This window comes from Echeneis naucrates, chromosome 6, assembly GCF_900963305.1.
Source record: "Echeneis naucrates chromosome 6, fEcheNa1.1, whole genome shotgun sequence".
Classification (NCBI taxonomy): domain Eukaryota; kingdom Metazoa; phylum Chordata; class Actinopteri; order Carangiformes; family Echeneidae; genus Echeneis; species Echeneis naucrates.
This window is the reverse complement of record NC_042516.1, coordinates 11,041,391-11,063,838: the sequence shown is the minus strand read 5'-3', so window position 1 is coordinate 11,063,838 and position 22,448 is coordinate 11,041,391. Positions and strand designations below refer to the sequence as shown.

Here is a 22,448-nt window from a genome sequence, read left to right as displayed (position 1 = left end):
AATAAATATATATATATATATATATATATATATATATATATATATATAAAAAAATAAAATTATTTGCATGATATCCATAAGAAATCTCCTCTTCTAATTGTGAAAGAGAAAGCAGAGGGGTACTGGCTGCTGTAATGGTTGAGGCTGGATTGCGTAAGTGGACTATGCCCTGGGGAAGCAAGGAAATGGACGGCATTTGGAAATATGTAACAGACATTCTGCAAATAAACCATGAGACCAAAGCATGGTTCCCTGGTGCTTTGCCACCTATCCCAACATGAGGAGTCAACCTTGAATGTATGCTCATAGAACATATGAGCCTTTTTTTTTTTAAGGTTATAAAGGAATCAAAGTCTTTTGAAATTTGGTATCATTCTACTCAACATACTGGAATTCAAAAACTTTCCACTTGCATGAGTTCATAGCCTTTATGGAGGGGGCTCTGGCATTTTTGACTGCAAGAGGTAACCCTTCACTTACCAGTCCACTCGTGCCATAATGTAAGTTAGTGGTAACTTATATTGTTGAGGTGTTGGACAGCACCTGCTGTAATATGGGAAAGGAAGAGAAGGCTGAGTCTTAAGTTGAAGCCAAACCTTTTAGCCAGTGGTGACCTAAAGAATCGTGAACCATGAGTGAACTGATCATGCGTGTCACTAAAACTCCAACTGGGGCATGTGCCCCAGTATAAATCTGCCGTTCCACAGTGATTTCAGCTTGAACCCTCTGAGTCCCATGACCTGTGGATAATACATAAGCGTATTTCTTCTTTTGGCTGACGTTTTTTTAATTGATATTTTTGGCGGGCCTTTGCATGCCTTTATTTCAGACAGTGCCACTTTGCACTCACGTGGCAGACAAGAAACAAAGAGGGGAAGATCATGAGATCATGCAGCATAGGTTGCTTAGCTGAAAATGTTGCATGTTGTTGCACCGCAGATGAGTTGTGACAGTTTTGCAGGTTAGGGTTACCTGTCACTGCCAAATGGATAAGCAGTTGAAGATGAATAAATGTTGCGCCGCATGTCCATTGCCAACTCAACTACTCATTTTGACTAAAACATTATTGGCTCGTGTAGATGGACAGCAGAAAATGTTTTGTGTTGAGCAGGGACAGGGAAGCGGCAGGAAGCACAGGTGAGTTGGATGGTCTTTAGTCAAAATAACTCTTTTTTACTTTTACTTTTGCAGAAACAAAAGGGGCTGCAGTTTCTCTTTCAGGAAATGGAAACTGAACTTTAGGGTGATGTTTCTTCAGACCACTCCCTGAAACAGAGCTACTTAAAGCCATAACAGATCAAAAGAGAAATCAGTTGTGTTCTGCCATCACAAAATGCACCTGCTCCTGATCTTTGGGATTACGCTTCTCCCTCAAGGCAAGTTTTTATTCTGTCTGTTAAGTCTGCAATGAAAGACTGACCTGTCGACATGTGTTTGCAAATGCTTTGTAAAAATTACAACAAATAAAATAACAAATATGTCCACTACATACTTGTTATTTTGTTGTTGGTTGTTGTTGTCCTCGTCCTTGCTTTTGCGCTTTGTCAGTTTTTTGTGTGATTTAGCTTTTTTCAGCTTTGCTTCACTCTTTTGTTACTGCCCTGTCATTGGGAACTATTCATAGCATACAAAATGTTCTAAAATAGAATAGAATAGAATAGAAAACTTTATTGTCTGTCAAAAATGTGTCTTTGATACGGCTTCTTCACAAATTAAAAACCTTGACAGTGACATCCTGACATTGAAACTAATTTGCTAATTGCTATATATATAGAGTAAAAATATAATTGTTATTATTTGTAATTATTATACTACTACAACAAATACTAATAAGAAAAAGTAGAATTATTATTCTTGATATTGTTATTATTGTTGTGAACTACTATGTATGTAATAATGTCTTCCTTTTGTCTTTTCCTCTTCAAATGAAAACACATACCTTGTTCAATCCATGGCATTTGAAATCTTATCTGAGTTTTACTTTTCAACAGCCTTCACCCTGTCATGTTATCAATGTGAGGTGGGTACAACCTGCACGGACCAACTGATCAATTGCCCAGCACTGAGCAATCAGTGTGTTGTGCATAAAGTCACTACATATGCAGGTAAAGGTATTTCTTTTTAGTTGCATTGTTCTTATTTTAAAATCAAGTGAAGCTTCAAACTTCACTTTTTAAATACTGTTTACCTTCTTTTTTTTTTTTTCATGAAAACACAGCTACTGTAGATGTGAAATGACATTGCTATGGTCCAGTTTACAAAGGTCAATCACTTGTTGCAGGTGGCTCAAAAATGACTGACATCGAAGTTAAATCATGTGGCGTGGTTGAACAATGTGTTAATGGTTCAATAAATTTTGGAATCTCAAGAGTAACACTTGCCAGCAAGTGCTGCAACTCCGATGGCTGTAACAAAAAATTTACACCAGGTAATTTGCTTCAGTTTTTTAATCTCTTCACTGTCCAGCTGTTTTGGTGAGAGCATGTAGTTCAACTACTTGCATTCTGTAATCCCTGTATTTGCCTACATCTTGATATGCAAGGTGAAAATTTTCCATTTTGTATTTCAGCTGCCAGCAATGGCAACCCCAATGGTTTAAAGTGCTTCACTTGTAATGGTGAAAACTGCGATGCAACTCTACAGTGCATAGGAAGTGAAGACCACTGCGTATCAACTGAAGGTAACAGGCCCACAGCATCAAATCTCTAACTCTGTTCTAAAAGTTTAAGAGTACCATTAAGTGATTTATTTAGATTTCATTGAACATAAAGCTCAAAGACTAAGCTATTTTCATTCTCATAGTCACAGTAGGATCTGTAAAGACAGCCCTGAAGGGCTGTGCTTCCAGGCAGGTGTGTGAAGCCAAAGATGTTGATGAGCTTCAAGATGCCTTGGGCAATACTTTGGACTGCTGCCAGGGTAATCTCTGCAATGGCGCCAGAAGCAGAAGTGCTGGCCTTCTGCTTCTGCTGGCATCACTGTCTTCTCTAATCACGTTCACTTAACTGGCATTAGCAGTACTGCTGAGCTATTGTTCCTCATCTCCACTTGGCCTTATAACAAACTATTATGTTGCCTTTCAACTGATTAATGAGAAATCTTTTAAGCAGCTTGAAAATATTAATTAGTAAATATGTGATTAAGAGCTATTACCCAATGCACCACAAAAACCTAAGATATGAACATTAATCACAAATATTAAATAAAGGCACTTCTATAAGATACCTGTGTATTTTCTTTTGAATGTCAATAAAAAATTTCAAATGAAAAATATTCTTCTGTCATTTGTGTTATTAAAATCTTGAGGAAAATTTGTGTGGGGAGGCAACGCAAAGGTGGTAAAAAGGGACATCTGCAAAAAAAATTGTTCATCATTGTTTTTACAAAATATGTACGTAAGATTAAACAAGTGCTATTATGTGTTAGCACATATTGCAAAATTTGATGTTTACTGTGTGGAAGCAAATCCTGCACACAATAAAGCCTCCGCCTGAAATAGATGAGTTGAAATTCTTAACTAAATTACTTGATGTAGGCTTTATTGCAAAGAATGAAACTACAGTTGGGCAGTACAGCGGCATAGCTTTGCATTAGGTTAGCATTGTTGCCTCACAATAAGAATGTCGTAGGTTTGGTTCCTGGTCTGGGGCCTTTCAGTGTGGAGTTTGCATGTTCTCCTCGTGCCAGTGTGGGTTTCCTCCCTCGATCCAAAGACATCATGTTTGGGTTAACTGGTGACTCTAAATTGTCCGTAGGTCTGTAAGTCTGTGAGTGGTTGTTGGTCTCTGTCTGTCTCTGTGTGTTGGCCCTGTGATGGACTGGCCCCGCCCTTGCCCAGTGTGAGTGTGCATTCTGCTGTGTGCTGCATATAGACTCGTTTGTTTCTGAGGTGTCAGTTTACATTGTTTGTTGCTTTCTTTTCAGTAACTGTCAAAACAGCCACAAATATTGGGAAATATTTTTATATTTACATTGGAAAATTTTTATTTGACATAAAGTGAATATTTGTGATGTAAAAATGTAACACGATTCATTCTTCTAGCCTTTCACCTGGGAATGTAAGGGGAGATGCACAATTCATTGCTTCCTGCTCAAGTTGTGTGATGCAGTTAGTCCAAGCACTCAGATCAACACTTACTAAAGCCTGAAGTCATCAGAGCTCCTTTGGCGTCTGCAAGTGTCAAAAATATTTGATTTATATGGTGTGATATTTGCAGTGGATGGCTTGTACACATGAAAGTCACTGGGAAAATCTAAATGAACAACACTTAGGGCTCCTCTCAGCTTTTCTCAGCTTGATGCACATCAGTTGGATATTACAATAAGAGGCTTGCTCTTGTTGTTAGGCATAAGGTGCTGAATGATGTTGAAAAGTGTTCTCACCTGGATAATTGGCTCCAAATGATCCCCCTAGACAGAAAATGCATGGTTACTATTTGACAATTTGTGTCTCCTGTGTTTGCCCACTTTGTGAGAAAAGCAGTGTGTTTGTGCACCCTTTTGGTGGTCTTGGGGGTTTCTTGTTGTGTTCCAGGTCTCTCCTGATCATTTTGAGGAGAAAATACTTTAAGTTAGTCAAAGTGACAAAGGCATATGTCAGGCTAAAAACAATTACATTTACAATTACATTAAGTTTACCTGGAGAGTCTATCCCATAGTGATCTTCTGTGGAGGTAGAAGGAGTGGAAGAATTGTAGAGATAGAATGGGTATAGAGGTGAATAAGATGCCATAAGGTATCAGTTGTTTTCAAAGGGTAAAATATATTTAGTATAGACTATTAACTCCAGCCTCATTTATGCAAGTGTACAGCACTGTTATTGTCCTCTTAATTAATGCCAATAGCTTGAATGATGAGGAGAAAAATTATCAACATACATTTACATTTACATAATGTTAATTTAAGAAAGATTTATCTTTATTTATATATTTTAAAGGGAGATTAGTTCTCTCAGTGCAATCATGGATACCGGAGACATTTCCATCCAATCTAAACTGTAGAATAGAATAAATCTGATTAATCATTTACAGGAATGTAGACATCCATTTGGGTGATCCTTATACCCAGTTATAGTTAAAAATGCTTACCTTTTCTCCGGCCGAGGTGGTGGCGTCAGTGAGTCATTAACGCACCTCCTGTTGTTTAGAAACAGCGCTGTTAGTTAACGCTCATGAAAGTGTATTGGCCTACTTTGAATCAAAATGTCTTAACTGGACCTTTTCCTGCACACGATCACTCCAAGTACTGCAGCTAAGATGACTGCAATCAGGACTAAAGCTGAGACTGGAATCGATATAGGAAGAGAGCTTCTCACTTGGTACATCAGTGACCCTAGTGAAATAAGAACATTATAGATTAGTGGGCATATAGGAAGGAAGTTACATAACTCCAGGTATGATATAACTTCAGGACATAATCAGGGCAGATGAGTCTTGTATTCTAACCCATCACGTTGAGCTGGACTGTTCTGGCTTGTTGCTTGTCACGCCAGAAGATGGCAGTGCACGTTAGATTTTTGACTCCGTCTCCTCCTGCAACCATGAAAGTGATTGTAGACGTTATCTCCCAGATGTCCTGTGTTCTCATGATGTGTGTGACTTCACTGGAGAGGATTGGGATACTCCACGAGAACTCTGGAGGGTGTGAGGGACAGGTGTGTGTCACAGAACACGAGACAGTTATAACTGAACCAGCGCTGACATCCTTTGGAAGTGGGCTCATCACTGGTTTTCCTGGGGTAGCTGAAAATGACGAGCACAAAGTGAATTACTGAAGGTTAGAATAGGTTAGAAAGCAAACTGATGAATCGACTGGCAAATTTCAATATTCTAAATAATTAGTTGTGACCCCACACCTTTCATAATGATAAATACACAGCTGTTGTTGAATATGTATTTCTCATGTCCTTTTTCTGCGTGGAAACAGAAGGGCCCGTTGTCAAAAGGCATGATATTATCAATTTCCAGGGAACAGTTTCCTTCCATCAGATCTCCTAATAATCTGGTGCGGCCCTTGAAATGGTCAAGTACATTGCTCTGGCTGTTGTGGTAGATAACATCCCCACTTTCTTTAGACCAGATTCCACGTGTAAGAGGCCTCTCATAGCAGAAGCTGCAGGGAATCACCACACATGAGTGGGTCAGGCCGGTGATTCTGAAAGGGACGTTCGCAGCCAGAATTGCTGCACAGAGAGAGACGAGACATGAATGGGATACCTTTAGCAATAAGTCCTGATGTCATGCAACGTGACAAACTTGTGTGTTATGAGAGAACATGAAGTGCACCCACTGTTGTTTTCATTTGGATCTCTTTCTTCAGCTGGCTTGATGTACTCTGGAAAACATCACAGTAAACGCAATTGAATTGTGTTGCATTGCTGAATGTTCAATAACTAATGAGGATTAGAAATGAAGATCAGATTTTTGAGAATAAATCTTACACTGCAGAAACTGAATATGATTATTCAGCTACGTATTATTACAGAGCACTTACTTTTTATATGAAGGACTGTACGGTTTGATGTCTCTCCCATCAAAAACTTAGCAGTGCAGGTCAGAAGTTTACCGTCATCACCCATGGAGCCAATGAATGTTAGATTTGACACAGCTTCATATGTATTGCTCATACTCGGTTTGGTGTATGATGAGATGTGCATGTTTTCAAAGTTCCACTCAATGGTTGGTTTATTTTTCTTGCATGTGTAGGACACTGAACAAGTGATGTTTGTTGCTACACCCTCTGGCACTTCACCCGGCGGCTTAACCATGGTGATTTCTTCGTACGGACCTGAGAAGAGATTTGACTGTGAGGTTTAAAGCTAAGCACAAACATTTATAGTAATTCAAATACCCCAGTAGTTCCACTTTGTACTCACATTCAACATTCAGCTGAAGCTCTCCTGTGGCTCTTTGGCCACCTTGATACTGAACAGCACAATTCACGCTTTGGTCCTCCTCTTTGACAGTCCAAGTTCGTTCAATTGTCCTCTCCCAAATCCCATCAGATACCAGAGTTTCTGTGGGTGGGCTGTCTCCAGATTCACCATTTAGAGTCAGGGTGGGGGGAGCAGACGGACATGTATGGCGCACACTGCAGGACACTTTGCTCTTTTCTCCCACTCTGGGGATACCACCAATGTTCAACTGTGGCTTCTGAGCATGATCTATGCAATTTCATAGCAAGCATGAAGATTCATTAGACAACAGCCTTTTTTGGAAATTGGCTTGATTGACAAGGGAAATAATTCATGTATCATAATACTTACCTGAAACAATGAGCTGTGTGGTTTTATCATAAAGCAGGCCATCCTTGGTATGAAAGGAGGTAATGGGGTTTTTATCTATCCAAGGGTAAAGTCTGTCCTGGTTGTGTGACATCTGTAGTCCCTCAATCTTGAGACTACAATTCCCCTCCTTCACAGAACCAATCAGGCTGGTTTTCCCCTGAAATTTACTAATAACACTATGTGTTTGGTCAAGCACAGGCGGGTATCCATTGCTCTGATACAAATACCATATCACCCTGAGGCCAGCAGGCTGGGCGGTACTATAGGTGAATCGGCAAGGAATGATGATACATGAGCCTCGCATGCCTGTAATGCTTCCTGGGCTGGTGAAGGACCAACCACGAGACACCATATTTCCTGGGGAGGCAAAAAAAGGTTAAGCAAAGTAACTACTCTTTTAAACCAACAGGCTACAACCTTTCTGACTTCTGACCCTTGTGTTTGTTTGAATTTGTAACAACTAATTTTAGCCACTTGGGGCCATTAGAGGGAAACTAAGAACTGACCACTGTCATCAGTTTAACAGCTGACATGGTGAAGATGTTGGCTGACAGCTGCCTTGTTAAAAAAAGGAAAAAAGGAAACAGAGTGGAATCAGAACGTAAAAAAAGTCTGTTCGGATTACATGTAAATAAAGGACAGGAACAACTGATAATGCAGCCTAAACAAAGGGTTGTCAAAATGACAGGAGTAGATTCTATCCATGTTATTTTAATTTTAGACCTGTTGCAGAGGTATGAGTGATGTGGGACTTTTTTGACATGACTATGACAAAATGTTAAAAAACAACTAGGATCAGTTGTTAAATGAAGATTGATATTTCTTTTACTCACTCTTTACTCGGAGGGTGATGCTCTTCTCTTGTCTCCCTCCCCCACTGAACAATGCGTAGCATGTCAGAGATCTCCAATGGTCGTTAGCTGATGGGGTGAATGTCAATGTGGAGACAGTCTTCCACATAGTGTTCGTGATCTTACTGCTTTCAGTGGATGCTGGCACATTTTCATAGTTCCACTTGAGAGTTGGTATATGTTTAGGGCATGTGTATGAGGCAGTGCAGGCCACTTTGCTCGCATATCCCTCAAGAAATTCATTTTGTGGAGCGCTGATAGTCAAAGGTGAAAAAGAACCTGAGATATAAAATTGCCATGTTAATACTTCAGGACAGCCTAAAAGAAACTTTTTTTTTTTTTTCTGTTACATACATTTTGCATTTAAGGTTTTAGAGGTGCTTGCATGTTGACCACCAGGGTGCCAGACGGTACACTCAACAATTTGGAGGTCATTCTCTATTGTCATCGTGGATGTTACGGAGGATTTATATAAGCCCATAGACCAGGTGGTGTGAGTCATCTGATTGCCTCGTTCTGGGATGCTGAGCTTCAGAGTGGGTGGGTCACTGGGACAGGTGTGATAGACAGAGCACTCCACCTGCACATTCTGTCCAACTTTCATGTCTCCAACGATCATGATGTCTGGTTTCTTTGCAATGCCTTTTACAAAGCACATGAGAACAGTTACTTATGAGTATAAATATTTATTCCAGTTAACAGCAAAGTTTCTGTAAGCTCACTACTTACCTGTTACCTCAATTGTCACAGTTTTATCAAAGAATCGGTAAGTGCTTCTCCCAACATGCTCTGGATCTACCCAAGGGTAAATCTTCTGTCGATGGTGAGACCAAGTCACTGGGTAGATCCTTAAGCTGCATGTCTTATAACCTGGTTGTTGGTTGTATCGTTGAGTTTTTCCTTTAAATATGGAAATGACTTTGTTTGGGTACCAGTTGTCGTAAACTAAAGGATATCCCTTGCTCACATACTTGTACCAAACCACACGATCTGGATCATTAGGTGGATACTGATAGTAGTCAAAACTGCATGGGATGACGAGGCAGGAATTCAGCAGTCCTTCAATCTTATGTGGCAGGTCTACTTGCCAAGCCCAAGACATGCTGAAAATGCTCCCTAAAAAGGGCCATTACACAAAATTTATATTTTAATGCTGGAAACATAAAATTGTTGGAACTATTTATATGTTTAGCAAAAATGTAACAGTACAAAACTGTAGTACCTATAAGACAGAAGCTCAGGAGAATGGGGCAACATCCAGACATATTTGCACGCACCTAAATTAGAAATGAAATAAACATATTTGTTTTATGCACTTAAGGTTTTTATGGAGCAGAAAATTTTATTTATCAAAAATAACTTTGCAGGAAAATTATATTTTTCCTAAAATAAACAAACAAACTGTATACTAATGAGCGCTCAATCAACTAACGCAGAATTTCAGTGAAGTTGTTGAACGCTTATGGGAAACATTCAGACTCACAGTTCAGTGAAAACCAAAGCAGATGAGGGCACGGTTTCCTGTTTTGAATGTTTCAAGTTCACAAAAGCTACATCTACTGATTTTCTACGATAATCATGTTTTTGTTGCTGTTAACCACAGTTATGAAAGAACATCCAAAAAACTGGAATTCACCAATGACAAAACATTGCCCGCAAAAATAGAATACATTCAAATTAAATCATTAGACTTTGCAGAAAGCCGGGTGAAAATAAAAGCGTAGACAACAGAAATTATTTGACAGAGAAGTGAAATCATTTCTAAAGAAAAACTGAATGAATCTTTTCCCTTATAATTTCAAAATTATAATAGATCACTAATGAAAATAATCTTAATTTTCTTGAGTGATTACATTTAGAAAAGTCCATCATATCAGATAAATCAGCTTTCTTGATAAATTGCAGGAAAAACATAAAATTATCGGATGTATTTTCGTTAAAGAGCAGTAGTACCTCACCTGTTGGTTGGGTTGAGTTGAATGTTATGAAATGCCACCACCTTCTGTGGAAGGTTCTATGATTTTCCTTTACAAACCACCATCCCCCCACCCCCCCACCTCCCAAAATGTGGGTGGAGGTGTTTGAGAACTGCCAGTAAGAGAACCAGTAAGAGATCCTGCTTTCTAAAGGTACCGACATCCACTGTGATGTAATGCACATAACAGGATTATTGCCACTGCAGATAGCTGGCACATTATCTTGACACTTGTAGAGAAAAGCAAAGACAATGAAATCAAGGTACCTAATGAAACGGGGCTCTGAAATAATGTGGTGAAATGTGGCTAAATGAGATGACAATGATTGTTCAAATATCATCTCAAAAAACATGAAAAGTACTCTACTCTACTCTACTGAGTAGTCTGCTTTCACAGTCTTTATATTTATACTCATGCTTTTTGGAAACTCTTGCTAACTGTGGAAGAGGGAATGCTTAACCCTAACCCAAGAAGAGGTAAGCACACTTAATCAAATTAGAAGATAGGAGTTGGAAGTCGCCGTGATACTGAAGTCATGAAATGGTGTCGTTTTTTTTATAACCAGCACTATAAGTATAGTTTAACTTATATTTAGAAATTGATATAATGAAATGTTATTTTGCCTTTCATACAGAAAAAAATTCAGCTGTCTGTCACTCATAGTTGTTAACAGGCTGATATTTCCAGATTCCAATGTGGCTGCAACACTGACAATAATCAAATAAAGCAGCGAGTGAGGCTTCTGGGGTTGATAGCATTGATCAAATTACCAATTAAAGGAGCAGATACTTCTCAGAAGTCCACTTGCTAAAATGTTCTTTTGTGTCAGGGGGGTTTTCCTCTCAAAGGTCTGTTCTGTGCAATTGTGTCAATTTGCTTGTTTGTGTTTTCCCCACCTCTAACCACCAAAATATTTTCCATTGAGCATTCATTTACCTTTTTTCCTTTTTTGCGTTGAAAGCCTTCTTTCTTCACAATGGTTAACTTTGTCACTGATATTATGATGCTGAAAAAATGTTGCTCTGGCAAATGTGTAGATCTTATTCACAGTAAGATGTGTTTTTGCTTAGATTTTTCTTCCACCATAGCATACCCCATTCATATAGCTTTGCTCAAATCTCAAATTTGTATTAATTTAATATATAATAGCTACGGATTCTTTTTTTTTCTGAAGGTGAACTATTTCAATCTCACTGTTACACAGAAAAAAATCTGACTTTCAGATATTTCTGCAAATGTATTTAAAGAAAAGTGTGGCAACCATATAACCTTAGGTATAAGTAGAAAAGACATTTGCTATTACACGTGAAGTTCAGCACATTTATTGCATTTGGTGTCCATTTATTAGAATATGGCGTGCCTAATATGTAGACATTATACTGACATTCAAAAGAGTACAATGAATTAATAATAACATATATGAACAATTTATCTTACTTCTGCTAAAAGTTGTCGGAAAACTTTTCTTATATGTGTCAATTGATTGAAAAGATTAGCAAAATATTAATAGCTGTAAACTGTAAATGTCAAGTGCATCTTATACGTGTTCACTTTTAGGTTTGCTGTTTGCTTGCAACACAGGCAGAAATTAGTTTTCTTTTTTTAGAGGTTTCCGTAGACGTTGAGGTCTGCAGTGTTTTCGTAATCGTCACCAATGTCAGGTTCCTGTGACAGATAATGGCAATTATTGTCCAAGATGTTGATATTGTCAGTGGCTGTGTGCAGTTCTTGGAAATGTGATGAATTATTGGCAGATGAAGAATACCTGTTTGTAGTTGCAGGATTTGGGTTGGCTGGGACCAATTAAGATTGAAAGTACCAATTAGACAAAGAAAGTGATTGACATCAGCCATGAATGTACAATAATGTTGTGTATGTCTAAAGACAAAAGACCAGTACCTTTTTGGGGATGGGAAGCGAGGCTTGAACATTTCATTGTTGGAGCAGAATTGTGATTTGCCATGACTGGGCCTGAGTATTAGAATTTATGTTACTACATAAATAGGACAGCAATTAGCGATGTGTTCGATGTTCAACATGCTTACGTGTGGCCAAAATCCACCATGTCTCCCCTAGGCCTTCTACAACAGAGCCAAAACATGTCGAGATAAACCATGCATTTCAATACAGAGATACTTGGAACTTGAAACATTACTAGAAGCTGACACCAACACTTATCACCTACCTGGAAAATCTGCTCCAAACAGACCTTCTGCAAAATAAAAAAGAAGAAGAGAAACTAAACGAATGGTTTAAAAATAAAAGCTTGAAAAGAAAAAAAAAAAACAAGAAATGCACCATGACACACATGCAAATTACACACACTCATTCTGTGACCCACACACAGCTGCAGTTAGGACAGTCCAGAACAGGTCGCACAAAGCTACAAAGGTTTCTTGCCTGTGATCAGAAAGAGTTGGTCCTGGGCCAGCAGAATGAATCCTGTAATAGACAAAGAATACATGATAGTTTTGTTTCAAGAAAAAGTTTCCGAGATGACATTGTTCCTGTCAACACCTGGATGAAGAAGTTAATACAATCCACTATTGGTTCTCACCTGCGGGACAGACGGTTCCACATGCTTAATATCATAGAAAATTGTGATGAAAACAAGAAGGAAAGGGGATGTTTATTAAAATGGTTTAATTGCAGTCGAACAGTATGAACTAAATTGACTGTCCCACATTTTTACCTGCCCTCCTGATTTTGGAGTTCTCTGATGCGATTCCTTAAGCAGAGAGAGAAAACAATGTTAATATGCTGTACAAAAGTAAATAAAAAAATTCAAGCGCTAGAAATGTTACTTTTTTTGCCCCTTTTTAATGTGCTCTGTCAGTTAGTCAGTCAATGATAGTGTACTGTTTTACTCACTTATATTTTTTCACAATGAAAATGCCGAAAATGCCAAAGATCAAAAAGACACCAATCCCCACAACCACGGGAATGATGATGTGGTTATAGTTTCCTGTACCTGCAAGTAGACAGAAGTTGTATCAGACATTGGACAGACTGAAAGTTCAATAACCAATAACCAAGTGAAAGGTTCTTACGTTTTATGTAGAGTTTCTTTGTAGAAGAAGATGTCTTGCCACCAAAAAATTCAGCCGTGCAGGTGATGTCACTGTGATCGTCCTTCTCCTCAGGAATGAATGTCAGGATGGACTGTGCCTCCCACAATCCAGTATACATGCTTCTGTGAGACTCAATAATATTGTCTGAGGTGGTCTTGCTCCATGTGAGTTTAGGTACATGGGAGGGACAGGTGTGGGTGACTGAACAGGTGATGGTGTAGACATGTCCTTCTCTGGCTGTATCTGTATGAACTAGTGAAGGTTTTGGAGGATCAGCTATAAATAAAAGAAGGCAGAGCTGAAGTTAGAGCCAAATTGTGACAGCAATCTGTTGATATGAGAAATCTTGAAGGGGTTTGTGACTTACAGATCATATTCAACTGAGCACAATCATCGACAAAGGAAAACTTGTCTTTGGTATTTTGATCGTTCACTGTTCGTGCGAGTTCGATCCGAAAGCAGAACGGTCCGTTGTCGTGATTTTTGATGTCAGTAATTTCCAAGGTGCAGTTGTAAGTACTTGACTCTTGCAGCAATCGTGTGCGACCCCTAAAATTTTCCAAAATCAATGTTGGATCCTCATTATAGATGAATGATCCTTTGTTTGTCGAAACATGCCAGAGTTTTCTGAGTTTGGAGGAAGGCAGTGCTTCTTTCGGATGACTGAAGGTACAGGGCAGCACTACACATGATGTCTCCAAGGCGTCAAGGTTTTTCGCAACAGTGGCCTTCCATTCTCCGCTCAAGACAGGGCTGCAAAAAGCTGAGAGAGAAACATGGAAGTGACACAGAAGTGGAGTTAGATGCACTAACTGAGGTACATAAGAACAAGATTGGACACAAAAAGGTGACTGATTATCCTACCTGCCAAAAGTATAAAAAATATCTTCATGTTTCTCACTTTGCTTTACTTTGCTGGGGTTCTCTTGGTGCAATACACTGTGGGGCTTCTGAGAGAAGAAACAACAAAAAGAGAAGCATAAACAAACAAAATATAAAATCGTAATCAAAACCCAGACCCAAATGCATCATGCAGGCACAGCTTTGAAAGTGGAACCTCATCAACTGATCTTAACACATATAAGACGTTAATATATATATCAAATATTGGTAGTGATAGAAAAGCTAGACACAAAACAACTCATGATACAATCATAACAAATACCATATTAACTATCATCCATTCTTGTCACCAAAACTAATACACGAATTGGCTGCGATCTCCTTCAGTTCTTCTTTTGACCCCGATTTTTCTCTCAACATAAGCCAATCAAATGAAGGTAGAGTAAAAAAAAACAAACAAACAAATGAACCCTCAATACCTTTTTTAAAATGAAAGTCTTACCTAATAAAGCTGCTGTCTGTTCGATCGAAGCTGTGTGTTTCTACCAAAAACATCTCATTGAGAATGATGACATGTCGTGTGCTTTAGTGCTGTTAAGTTCACAGACATTGACTCTAGTGGCAAAAGAAAAATACTGCAGGCTGAAGTGGAGAACAGACTTCTCAATTCTTTGTATAAGGAAGTTTAAGCAGATGTTGTGGTTGCAATAGCGGGGTTAATATATGTGATTCATAGACATCTTCGTTTGCCCGACAAGTTCATCTTATATAATATACACTACCAGTCAAAAGTTTGGACACACTTTCCGATTCATTTGAATGAGAAATTGTATCCAAACTTTTAACTGGTAGTGTATGTTATATATATATTATACCCTGTAATATATCATATGTAATTGTCACGTTAACTTAAAATGAAATGTATGTTTTACATGAGGAGTTGTCCCAAGCTTACTGAGAGCAGACTTTGAGGATATTGCTAAGGCCATTATTGTCCCTCCAAGACAATCCATAAAACCAGCAGATAAGAGTTAGATGTTCGAAGACTTTCAGTAAAAGAATGATAATGTTCTGATAGACATTAAAAGAATTCAGCTAATGCATCAAGGGAATCCTCTTTGTTTTAATCAAGCTTTAGTTTGGAGTCAAACAAGGTTCCTGGCAATTTATGTCACTGCAATATCCACATTTTCTCCATGATGCTGGTCTCTGGGCTAGAACAAAAAGAAGTGTTAACTATCTGCCTAATGTCTTGAGTTCTTGGTTTAATCTATCTACTCTACTCTCTTGTGAAGGCATTCTTTTTGTGCACCTCCTGCAGCAAAGCACCCTCACTACTCCTGGAGCGGATGATGGGCTCCTTTGACCACCCTCTGCAGGCTCTTCCTCTCGGTAGAATATCAAGGTATCTAGGAAATAAATGATCAAATACCACAACTGTAGAGGGTCATCTGTGGAGTCAACCAGGGCTCATTGCTGGAGCCGTTATTGTTCATATTGTAAATAAATTTCAGCCTGATAATTATTTTGGTGCCAATGACACAAATTTATTCTGATGTGGAGAAAACCTGGAACAGTAGAAAAAGTAGAAAACGTGATTTGATTAAAAATAAATGAACACAACTGGCTGATCAGCTGACATAAAAGCTAGGTTTTGAAATGTTTCAGATGAATTATAACCTATACAATCATAAAACATAGTATTAGCGTGACATGAAACTGTCGCAACAATTGGAGTTACAGTTAAGTGTGAATAAGGCCGGAGAGTGGGGTGTTGAACTTGTCAACATTGGTGTTGACCCACCTAAGGGCATTTATTGCAGCAGTCATCTGAGGCAATGCCTTTCACTGATTCTTGAGAATTTGGATAAAATGGGTTTTCTGAAAATAAAAGGTTAACTTAAAAAATCTGAAGGTACTGTATATCATTATCCACCCAGGTGTTGGCTGTTCAGCAATGTACTGGTGCAACCTCCTGATTGTGTATATTTTTCATAAAATCAAGTTTTTTTTTGTCATATGCAATATGTATTTAGAATTTTAAAATCATTATCTGGCATCATTATACACATATATTCTGTTAAATGTTGAATATTAACTTTTGTTTGTTTGTTTTTTTATACTGTTGTATGTGTACTTTAAAAGATCTAACATCATATGTTTACTTTAAGCCTAAATAGATAAAGTAATGCTTTTTTATTGAACAAACACATTTTTGTATTAAAAGAGACGAGTACTTTAATACATCAACAGCAACGAAGAAACATTGTAAGCATATTTCTTTAAACAAATAAAACTCCGTCTGATGGAGATGACACTAGTCATGTTCTTGTTCTTGTGGGCAGACTTGGTTTGTCATAAATGAGTGCGTCGTGGAACAGCAGAGTTTTCTTGATGGAGGGGGTTGTTGCATTGGCTGCTGCTCTGTTTTTTTTCCTGGTGATTCTTGTGCTTTTTCATTTTGTTACCTCTTGAAGTTACTTTCTCGTAGCATTCATCTCTCGAGAGGATCTTGTTCCTGTTTTCTTTCTTTCCCTTTCTCCTGCTATAGCCTGCCCACTCTGAGCTGGCTCATGCATGGCCTGATCTGCTGGACTGTCTGGGGGAGTTTCTCTTACGTTCTCTTGATACTTGTTGTCAGGGACGTAACTTTGAGTTGAAAATTGGGTTTTGTTTTTTTTTTCCTTTAGATTTATCCTACTATCTGATACACACACATACACATTTTGTGCACTAATTTCACTAATCATATATTATTGATTCTATTCTCTATTCTTTCTTCGCTACTAAATTGGGAGAATCTATCACATTGACGTGTTTATAATACTTCATAATAGCTCATTAAGATATGATATTGGGGGGTTTGTTGTGGCTGGTTTATAAATTACGCCTATGCTTGTTGTGTATGTTTCCAAGCCTTTCTCTGACTTTTCTTTTTCATTTAAGTCATTCATATTTTTTTTTATCTTCCCTTCCTCCACCCTCTTCGTCCTTTAACTCTGCCTCACTGTGTATTTTCCCTGTTTTTTCTCCTTTCTTCTCTTCCACTGATAGCTGCCACAACTTCCTAAAATGCATTAAGTCAATGAGTTTAATGACTATGAAACTGGGGGGAATGTTGTGAATGTTGCATTTGGTTAAATGTTGTCATACCATGTCATACCATTTAATTTGGCGATGCATAACCTACAAGGGATATTGCATACTGTGTGCTATGTGGGTCGGTAGTAGGTGCACTATGTGCATCCCAAATGACATAAGCCAAATAAACATGGCATAATAGTGAATGAGAAAAAGAGGGAGGGCATACCTCATCCCGCGCAGGGTTGGATGATATGGAAGAAGTAAAGGGGGAATTCAATAAAAATAGAATAGAAAAGAGGTTCATAAAGCATTACAGGTCATATTGGTATTTATAGTGATCAACAATTATATCTTAGCCTCCGTTGAGGACCATTTGGAGGTTTTTGTCATCACCATCAGACAGAAAATCTGATGGTGGTGAGAAAAACCTACTCTTTCACATGATATGCATGAGTTGTTCACATTAGCCATTTTGTTTTCCCTCTGTTGCAAGTTGCAACCTCTTCTTAAAAAGTATATGTCATAATCTAATCTAACATTTTTTTTTTTTTAACAAAAGAGACAATGCTGACATGTGATTGTGACAGTAGCTGTGTCCAAAAATATCAACACATTTAAGAGAAAATAGCTAACTTACAGGAGCTTAAGTGATCTTGATGCATGCTGTCGAGCTGAAGGTTTGAAAATGGGGTCCTCAGGAATGTAGCTGACCTTGTAGTTCCTAATTCCTAAGAAAGACTTTTGGAAATATCTCCAACTGAGAAGTTGTATAAAGTCCATGAAAAGAAAACTTAATACATACATCAAACTAGTGCAAGAGATGTTACAGAACAGGCAGCAGGTGAAGGGTCGAATAACATAATATTCCTCCTTAACGAGGTACTCGATAAAGAAATGATACAAAGCCCAAAGCTTTGCATACTAGGTATAATACCAGACAGGCCAACGGGGCAGATTAGCTCTAATCACCGGCTGTAGGACAGTGCTAAGGCACTGGAAAACAAAAAATGCCACCCCTTTTAATGAATGGTGTGGAGAAATTTCTAAAACAACTCATTTCTAATCTGAACAACAAACTGGAGGTATTTTTTTTAAATATGTGACCCTCACTGAAACATGATATTGAATGATTAACTGAAAATGAAGTAAAACAGTTAAGGCTCCTTCGCTTGCTCTTTTGATGGCTTATATCCTTCCTGGGACAGCCACAAAGTGAATACCACCCAGTCTCCTGGCTTTGCTTGTGATACAGCTTGCTTTAGTCGCTGCTTGAGCAGGCACTGTGGACAGCGGTAAGCGTGTTGCGTCATTTTCTGTCACTGGCGGTTGTGCCCTGTCATCTCGTGTGTCGTTTCCACTGTTCTTCTGCTACTATTTCCTAATTCACTCGATTAATCCGACAGAAAATTATTTTCACACCAACACTAGGTTTAGAAGTCAATATCTCCCCTTTCTCCAAAGGTTATGACCGGTTCTGCTCCTCCGCTAATCAAACTACCCGATTAGCAATGTCCTCTAACTCTCTGTTCCACCTCCTCCTCTCCTCTCCTGTTCTCTGTGCCTCATGTGTAGTTATTCGTCTGCCTCCTTTTATGATAGCACCTCTTGTCATAGATGTAGGATGATGGTAGAAATGGAGGCGAAAATTAATGAGTTAGAATCCCGGCTCCGCACTTTAGCTAGCCCAACCTATGCTAGTGTAGCTAGCCCCCCCTCTGTAGCCGGTGCGGGCCGACCTAGACGAGCTGATACGGCAGCTAAGATAGTTTCCTCCCCCCCAGTGGCTCCCGAGCAGCCGGGATCTAGTCAGGGCGGCTGGGTGACTGTCCGAGACAAGAGGCATAGTCGTAGGCAGCAGCCCCCGGTTCACCACCGACCAGTTCACGTTTCCAACAGGTTCTCCCCTCTCAGCGACACACCCGCTGAAAAGCCGACTCTAGTGAATGTGATTCCATTCTGAGGAACGTGAAGTTAGCGACACCGGCGGCCATAGTGAAGTGTATCCCGGGGGCCATAGTGAAGTGTATCCGGGGGCCATAGTGAAGTGTATCCCGGGGGCCATAGTGAAGTGTATCCGGGGGCCATAGTGAAGTGTATCCCGGGGGGCCAGAGCAGGCGACATCCAGTCTTATCTGAAACTGCTGGCTAAGGGTAAACGGAAATATGCTAATATTGTTATTCACGTAACGACACCCGACTTCGCCAGTCGGAAGTCACAAAAATGAATGTGGAATCGGTGTGTACTTTTGCTAAAACGATGTCGGACACTGTAGTTTTCTCCGGCCCCCTCCCCAATCGGACCAGTGATGACGTGTACAGCCGCATGACGTCATTTAACCGCTGGCTGTCGAGGTGGTGTCCTGAAAACAACGTGGGCTACATAGATAACTGGAAGTCTTTCTGGGGGAGACCTGGTCTTATTAGGAGAGATGGTGTCCATCCCACCGTGGACGGGGCCGCTCTCATTTCTAGGAATATGGCCGATTTTATTAGAAATCGAAAACCCTGACAATCCCGGGTCGAGACCAGGAGGCAGAGCCGCAGTTTAACACGCTCCTCTGCGCCTCAGTCAGAGCGGTCACCTGCCGAGAAGAGAATAGTCTCTGTCTATGTTTAGGTCTATAGAAACTGTGTCTGTCCCCCGACTACCTAAATTTAGAAAAGCTAATAAACCCAAATTAAACAGAAGAGGAGCTAAAAACAAAAACCTAACTGAAATTCTCAGACTGGAAAGGTGAAAAACCAGTTCTGTTAGTTACAGTATACCGTCCACCTGGTCCGTACTCAGAATTCCTATCAGAGTTTTCTGAGTTTATATCAGTTAGTACTCAGTACAGATAAAATCATTATACTGGGAGATTTCAATATACATGTTGATGTAGAAAGCGACAGCCTTAGTTCTGGGTTTCTTTCCCTACTAGTTGGCTTTTCCCAGCATGTGAATGAACCCACTCACTTTTACAATCATATCCTTGATCTTGTTCTAACTTATGGCACTGAAATTGACAAGCTAACCATTCTTCCCCAAAACTCTCTCCTGACTGACCGTTACCTTATTACATTTGAGTTTCCTTTAATGGGCTCCACAGCATTGAGGAATAAATTCAGCTATAGAAGATGTTTATCTGAAGCTGCTGTGGCTAAATTTAAAGAGAACATTTGGTCATCATTCCCAACAATGCCATATCTAAATTCAAATGAGGATTTCTCCCATACGCAGGTTGATGACCTTGTGACTAGCACTATGGCCACACTGCGTTCAAATCTCGACAGTGCCGCCCCTCTCAAGAAGAAAGTATTCAATCTGAGGAGGATGGCTCCCTGGTATAGTTACCAAAACCGTACCTTGAAGCAGACATCAAGGAAATTAAAAAGAAACTGGCGTACCAGTAAGTCAGAAGAGTCTCACAGAGCCCGGAAAGACAGCCTAAAAACATATAAAAAAGCTCTCCGCAGTGCTAGAAGTTCATATTACTCAGCACTCATAGAAGAAAACAAGAACAACCCCAGGTTTCTCTTCAGCACTGTAGCCAGGCTGACAGAGAGCCATAGCTCAGTTGAACCAGTGATCCCCTTAGCTCTAAGCAGTGATGATTTTATTTACGTTTTTACAGATAAAATTCTCACGATCAGAGAAAGAATTTATCAGCTCTTGCCTACGTTAGATAAAAATCCCCTACTGAATACAGCAACTCCTGAATCAGCTGCGGCGCCTCTTTTACATCTGGAATCATTCTCACCTCTGAATCTCTCAGATCTAGCTTCTATAGTTTCATCATCCAGACCGTCAACCTGTCTATTAGACCCAGTACCAACTAGCCTCTTTAAAGCGATCTTTTATTTAATTGAGCCGTTCATTCTAGATTTGGTTAATCTGACTTTATTTCTGGGTTATGTACCTCAGGCACTTAAGACTGCAGTCATCAAACCCCATCTTAAAAAGCCTAATCTTGATCCAGATGTTTTGGCAAACTATAGACCCATATCGAACCTTCCATTTATTTCTAAAATCATTGAGAAAGCTGTAGTAAAACAACTACACGAGAATCTGGTTGGGAGCAGTTTGTTTGAAGAGTTTCAGTCAGGATTTAGAGCCCATCATAGCGCAGAAACAGCGCTGGTTAAAGTCTCCAATGACATTCTAATGGCCTCAGACAATGGACCAGCCTCCATACTTCTCCTTCTAGATCTTAGTGCTGCATTCGACACCATAGATCATAATATTTTACTACAGAGACTGGAACATGAAATTGGAATTAAAGGAACTGCACTAAGGTGGTTCAAATCCTACTTATCAGATAGACATCAGTTTGTTCATGTTAACAACAGCTCCTCCTCATGTACTGTAGTCAGCCATGGAGTCCCGCAGGGTTCGGTACTTGGACCAATCCTCTTTACGCTTTATCTGCTTCCTCTAGGCAACATTATCAGGAAACACAGCATCAACTTCCACTGCTATGCAGACGATGCTCAGCTGTACCTATCAATGAAGCCAAATGAAGTCACTCAGATAGTCAGACTGCAGGCATGTCTTGAAGACATAAAAGTCTGGATGACTGGAAATTTTTTACTTCTCAACTCTGACAAAACTGAAGTTATTGTACTCGGTCCTAAGCACCTCAGAAAAATACTATCTAATCATCTCATCAGTCTGGACGGCATCACTTTGGCTTCCAGCTCCACTGTAAGAATAATTGTAAGAATAAGAGTAATTTTTGACCAGGACATGTCCTTTGTCCCTCACATAAAACAAGTTAGTGGGGCAGCTTTCTTCCACCTGAGAAACATGAGGAAAATCAGAAACATCCTTTCTCAGGATGATGCAGAAAAACTAGTCCATGCATTTGTAACTTCTAGGCTGGACTACTGTAACTCATTACTATCTGGATGTCCAAACAAATCTCTAAAAGGCCTTCAATTAATTCAGAACGCTGCTGCACGAATATTAACAGGAACTAGGAAAAGACATCATATCTGTCCTGTGTTAGCTGCTCTTCATTGGCTGCCAGTAAAATATAGAGTAGAATTCAAAATCCTTCTTTTAGCATATAAAGCTCTTAATGACCAAGTTCCATCGTATCTCAGAGAGCTCATAGTTCCTGACTGTCCTAGCAGGCCACTCCGCTCTCTAGATGGAGGTTTACTTGTGGTTCCTAGGGTCTCCAAGAGTAAATCTGGAGGCAGATCGTTCAGTTATCAGGCTCCTCTTCTATGGAACCAACTTCCAGTATCGGTCCAGAGCTTATAGTTAAAAAGTTAAAGTCCTCTACTCTTTAGCTATGCTGCTATAGGCCGAGGCTGCTGGGGGAAGGACTGAGCTTCTCTCTCTCTCTCTTGC

The 22,448-nt window shown here is 39.5% G+C and overlaps 3 protein-coding genes across 8 annotated transcripts; 1 reads left to right on the top strand and 2 right to left on the bottom strand.

Moving 5' to 3' along the window:
* Positions 1–1,053: 1,053 nt before the first annotated feature.
* LOC115045462 (phospholipase A2 inhibitor and Ly6/PLAUR domain-containing protein-like) lies at positions 1,054–3,252 on the top strand. Of its 4 annotated transcripts, none has more exons than XM_029505154.1 (6): positions 1,054–1,137; positions 1,210–1,376; positions 1,992–2,105; positions 2,282–2,428; positions 2,570–2,680; positions 2,803–3,252. In XM_029505154.1, exons 2-6 carry the CDS (start codon positions 1,334–1,336, stop codon positions 3,003–3,005), a joined length of 618 nt encoding a protein of 205 aa, XP_029361014.1. In that variant the 5' UTR covers positions 1,054–1,137; positions 1,210–1,333; the 3' UTR covers positions 3,006–3,252. The 4 variants fall into 4 exon arrangements, with proteins under 4 accessions (XP_029361014.1, XP_029361013.1, XP_029361015.1 ...); XM_029505153.1 differs by having other exon boundaries at positions 1,116–1,137; positions 1,222–1,376; XM_029505155.1 differs by having other exon boundaries at positions 1,125–1,376; positions 2,809–3,252.
* Positions 3,253–3,758: 506 nt separating this feature from the next.
* LOC115045197 (myelin-associated glycoprotein-like) lies at positions 3,759–10,225 on the bottom strand. 3 transcript variants are annotated; one of them, XM_029504768.1, is made up of 18 exons: positions 10,095–10,225; positions 9,359–9,413; positions 8,866–9,252; positions 8,491–8,778; positions 8,119–8,415; positions 7,265–7,642; positions 6,875–7,162; positions 6,493–6,786; positions 6,289–6,333; positions 5,855–6,181; positions 5,445–5,741; positions 5,217–5,331; positions 5,088–5,135; positions 4,639–4,665; positions 4,497–4,541; positions 4,384–4,410; positions 4,139–4,171; positions 3,759–4,050 (listed from the first exon to the last, which is right to left on the bottom strand). In XM_029504768.1, coding segments are annotated over exons 2-18 (2,940 nt in total). In that variant the 5' UTR covers positions 9,402–9,413; positions 10,095–10,225; the 3' UTR covers positions 3,759–4,049. The 3 variants fall into 3 exon arrangements, with proteins under 3 accessions (XP_029360628.1, XP_029360627.1, XP_029360626.1); XM_029504767.1 differs by having other exon boundaries at positions 3,759–4,171; positions 4,384–4,541; XM_029504766.1 differs by lacking the exons at positions 3,759–4,050; positions 4,139–4,171 and having other exon boundaries at positions 4,185–4,541.
* A 1,199-nt stretch (positions 10,226–11,424) lies between these two features.
* On the bottom strand, positions 11,425–14,599 carry LOC115045279 (myeloid cell surface antigen CD33-like). The gene is made up of 13 exons (XM_029504886.1): positions 14,529–14,599; positions 14,048–14,133; positions 13,551–13,946; positions 13,163–13,459; positions 12,984–13,083; positions 12,805–12,840; positions 12,670–12,693; positions 12,513–12,554; positions 12,298–12,324; positions 12,158–12,193; positions 12,012–12,083; positions 11,878–11,905; positions 11,425–11,777 (listed from the first exon to the last, which is right to left on the bottom strand). Exons 2-13 carry the CDS (start codon positions 14,073–14,075, stop codon positions 11,715–11,717), a joined length of 1,149 nt encoding a protein of 382 aa, XP_029360746.1. The 5' UTR covers positions 14,076–14,133; positions 14,529–14,599; the 3' UTR covers positions 11,425–11,714.
* Positions 14,600–22,448: the final 7,849 nt, after the last annotated feature.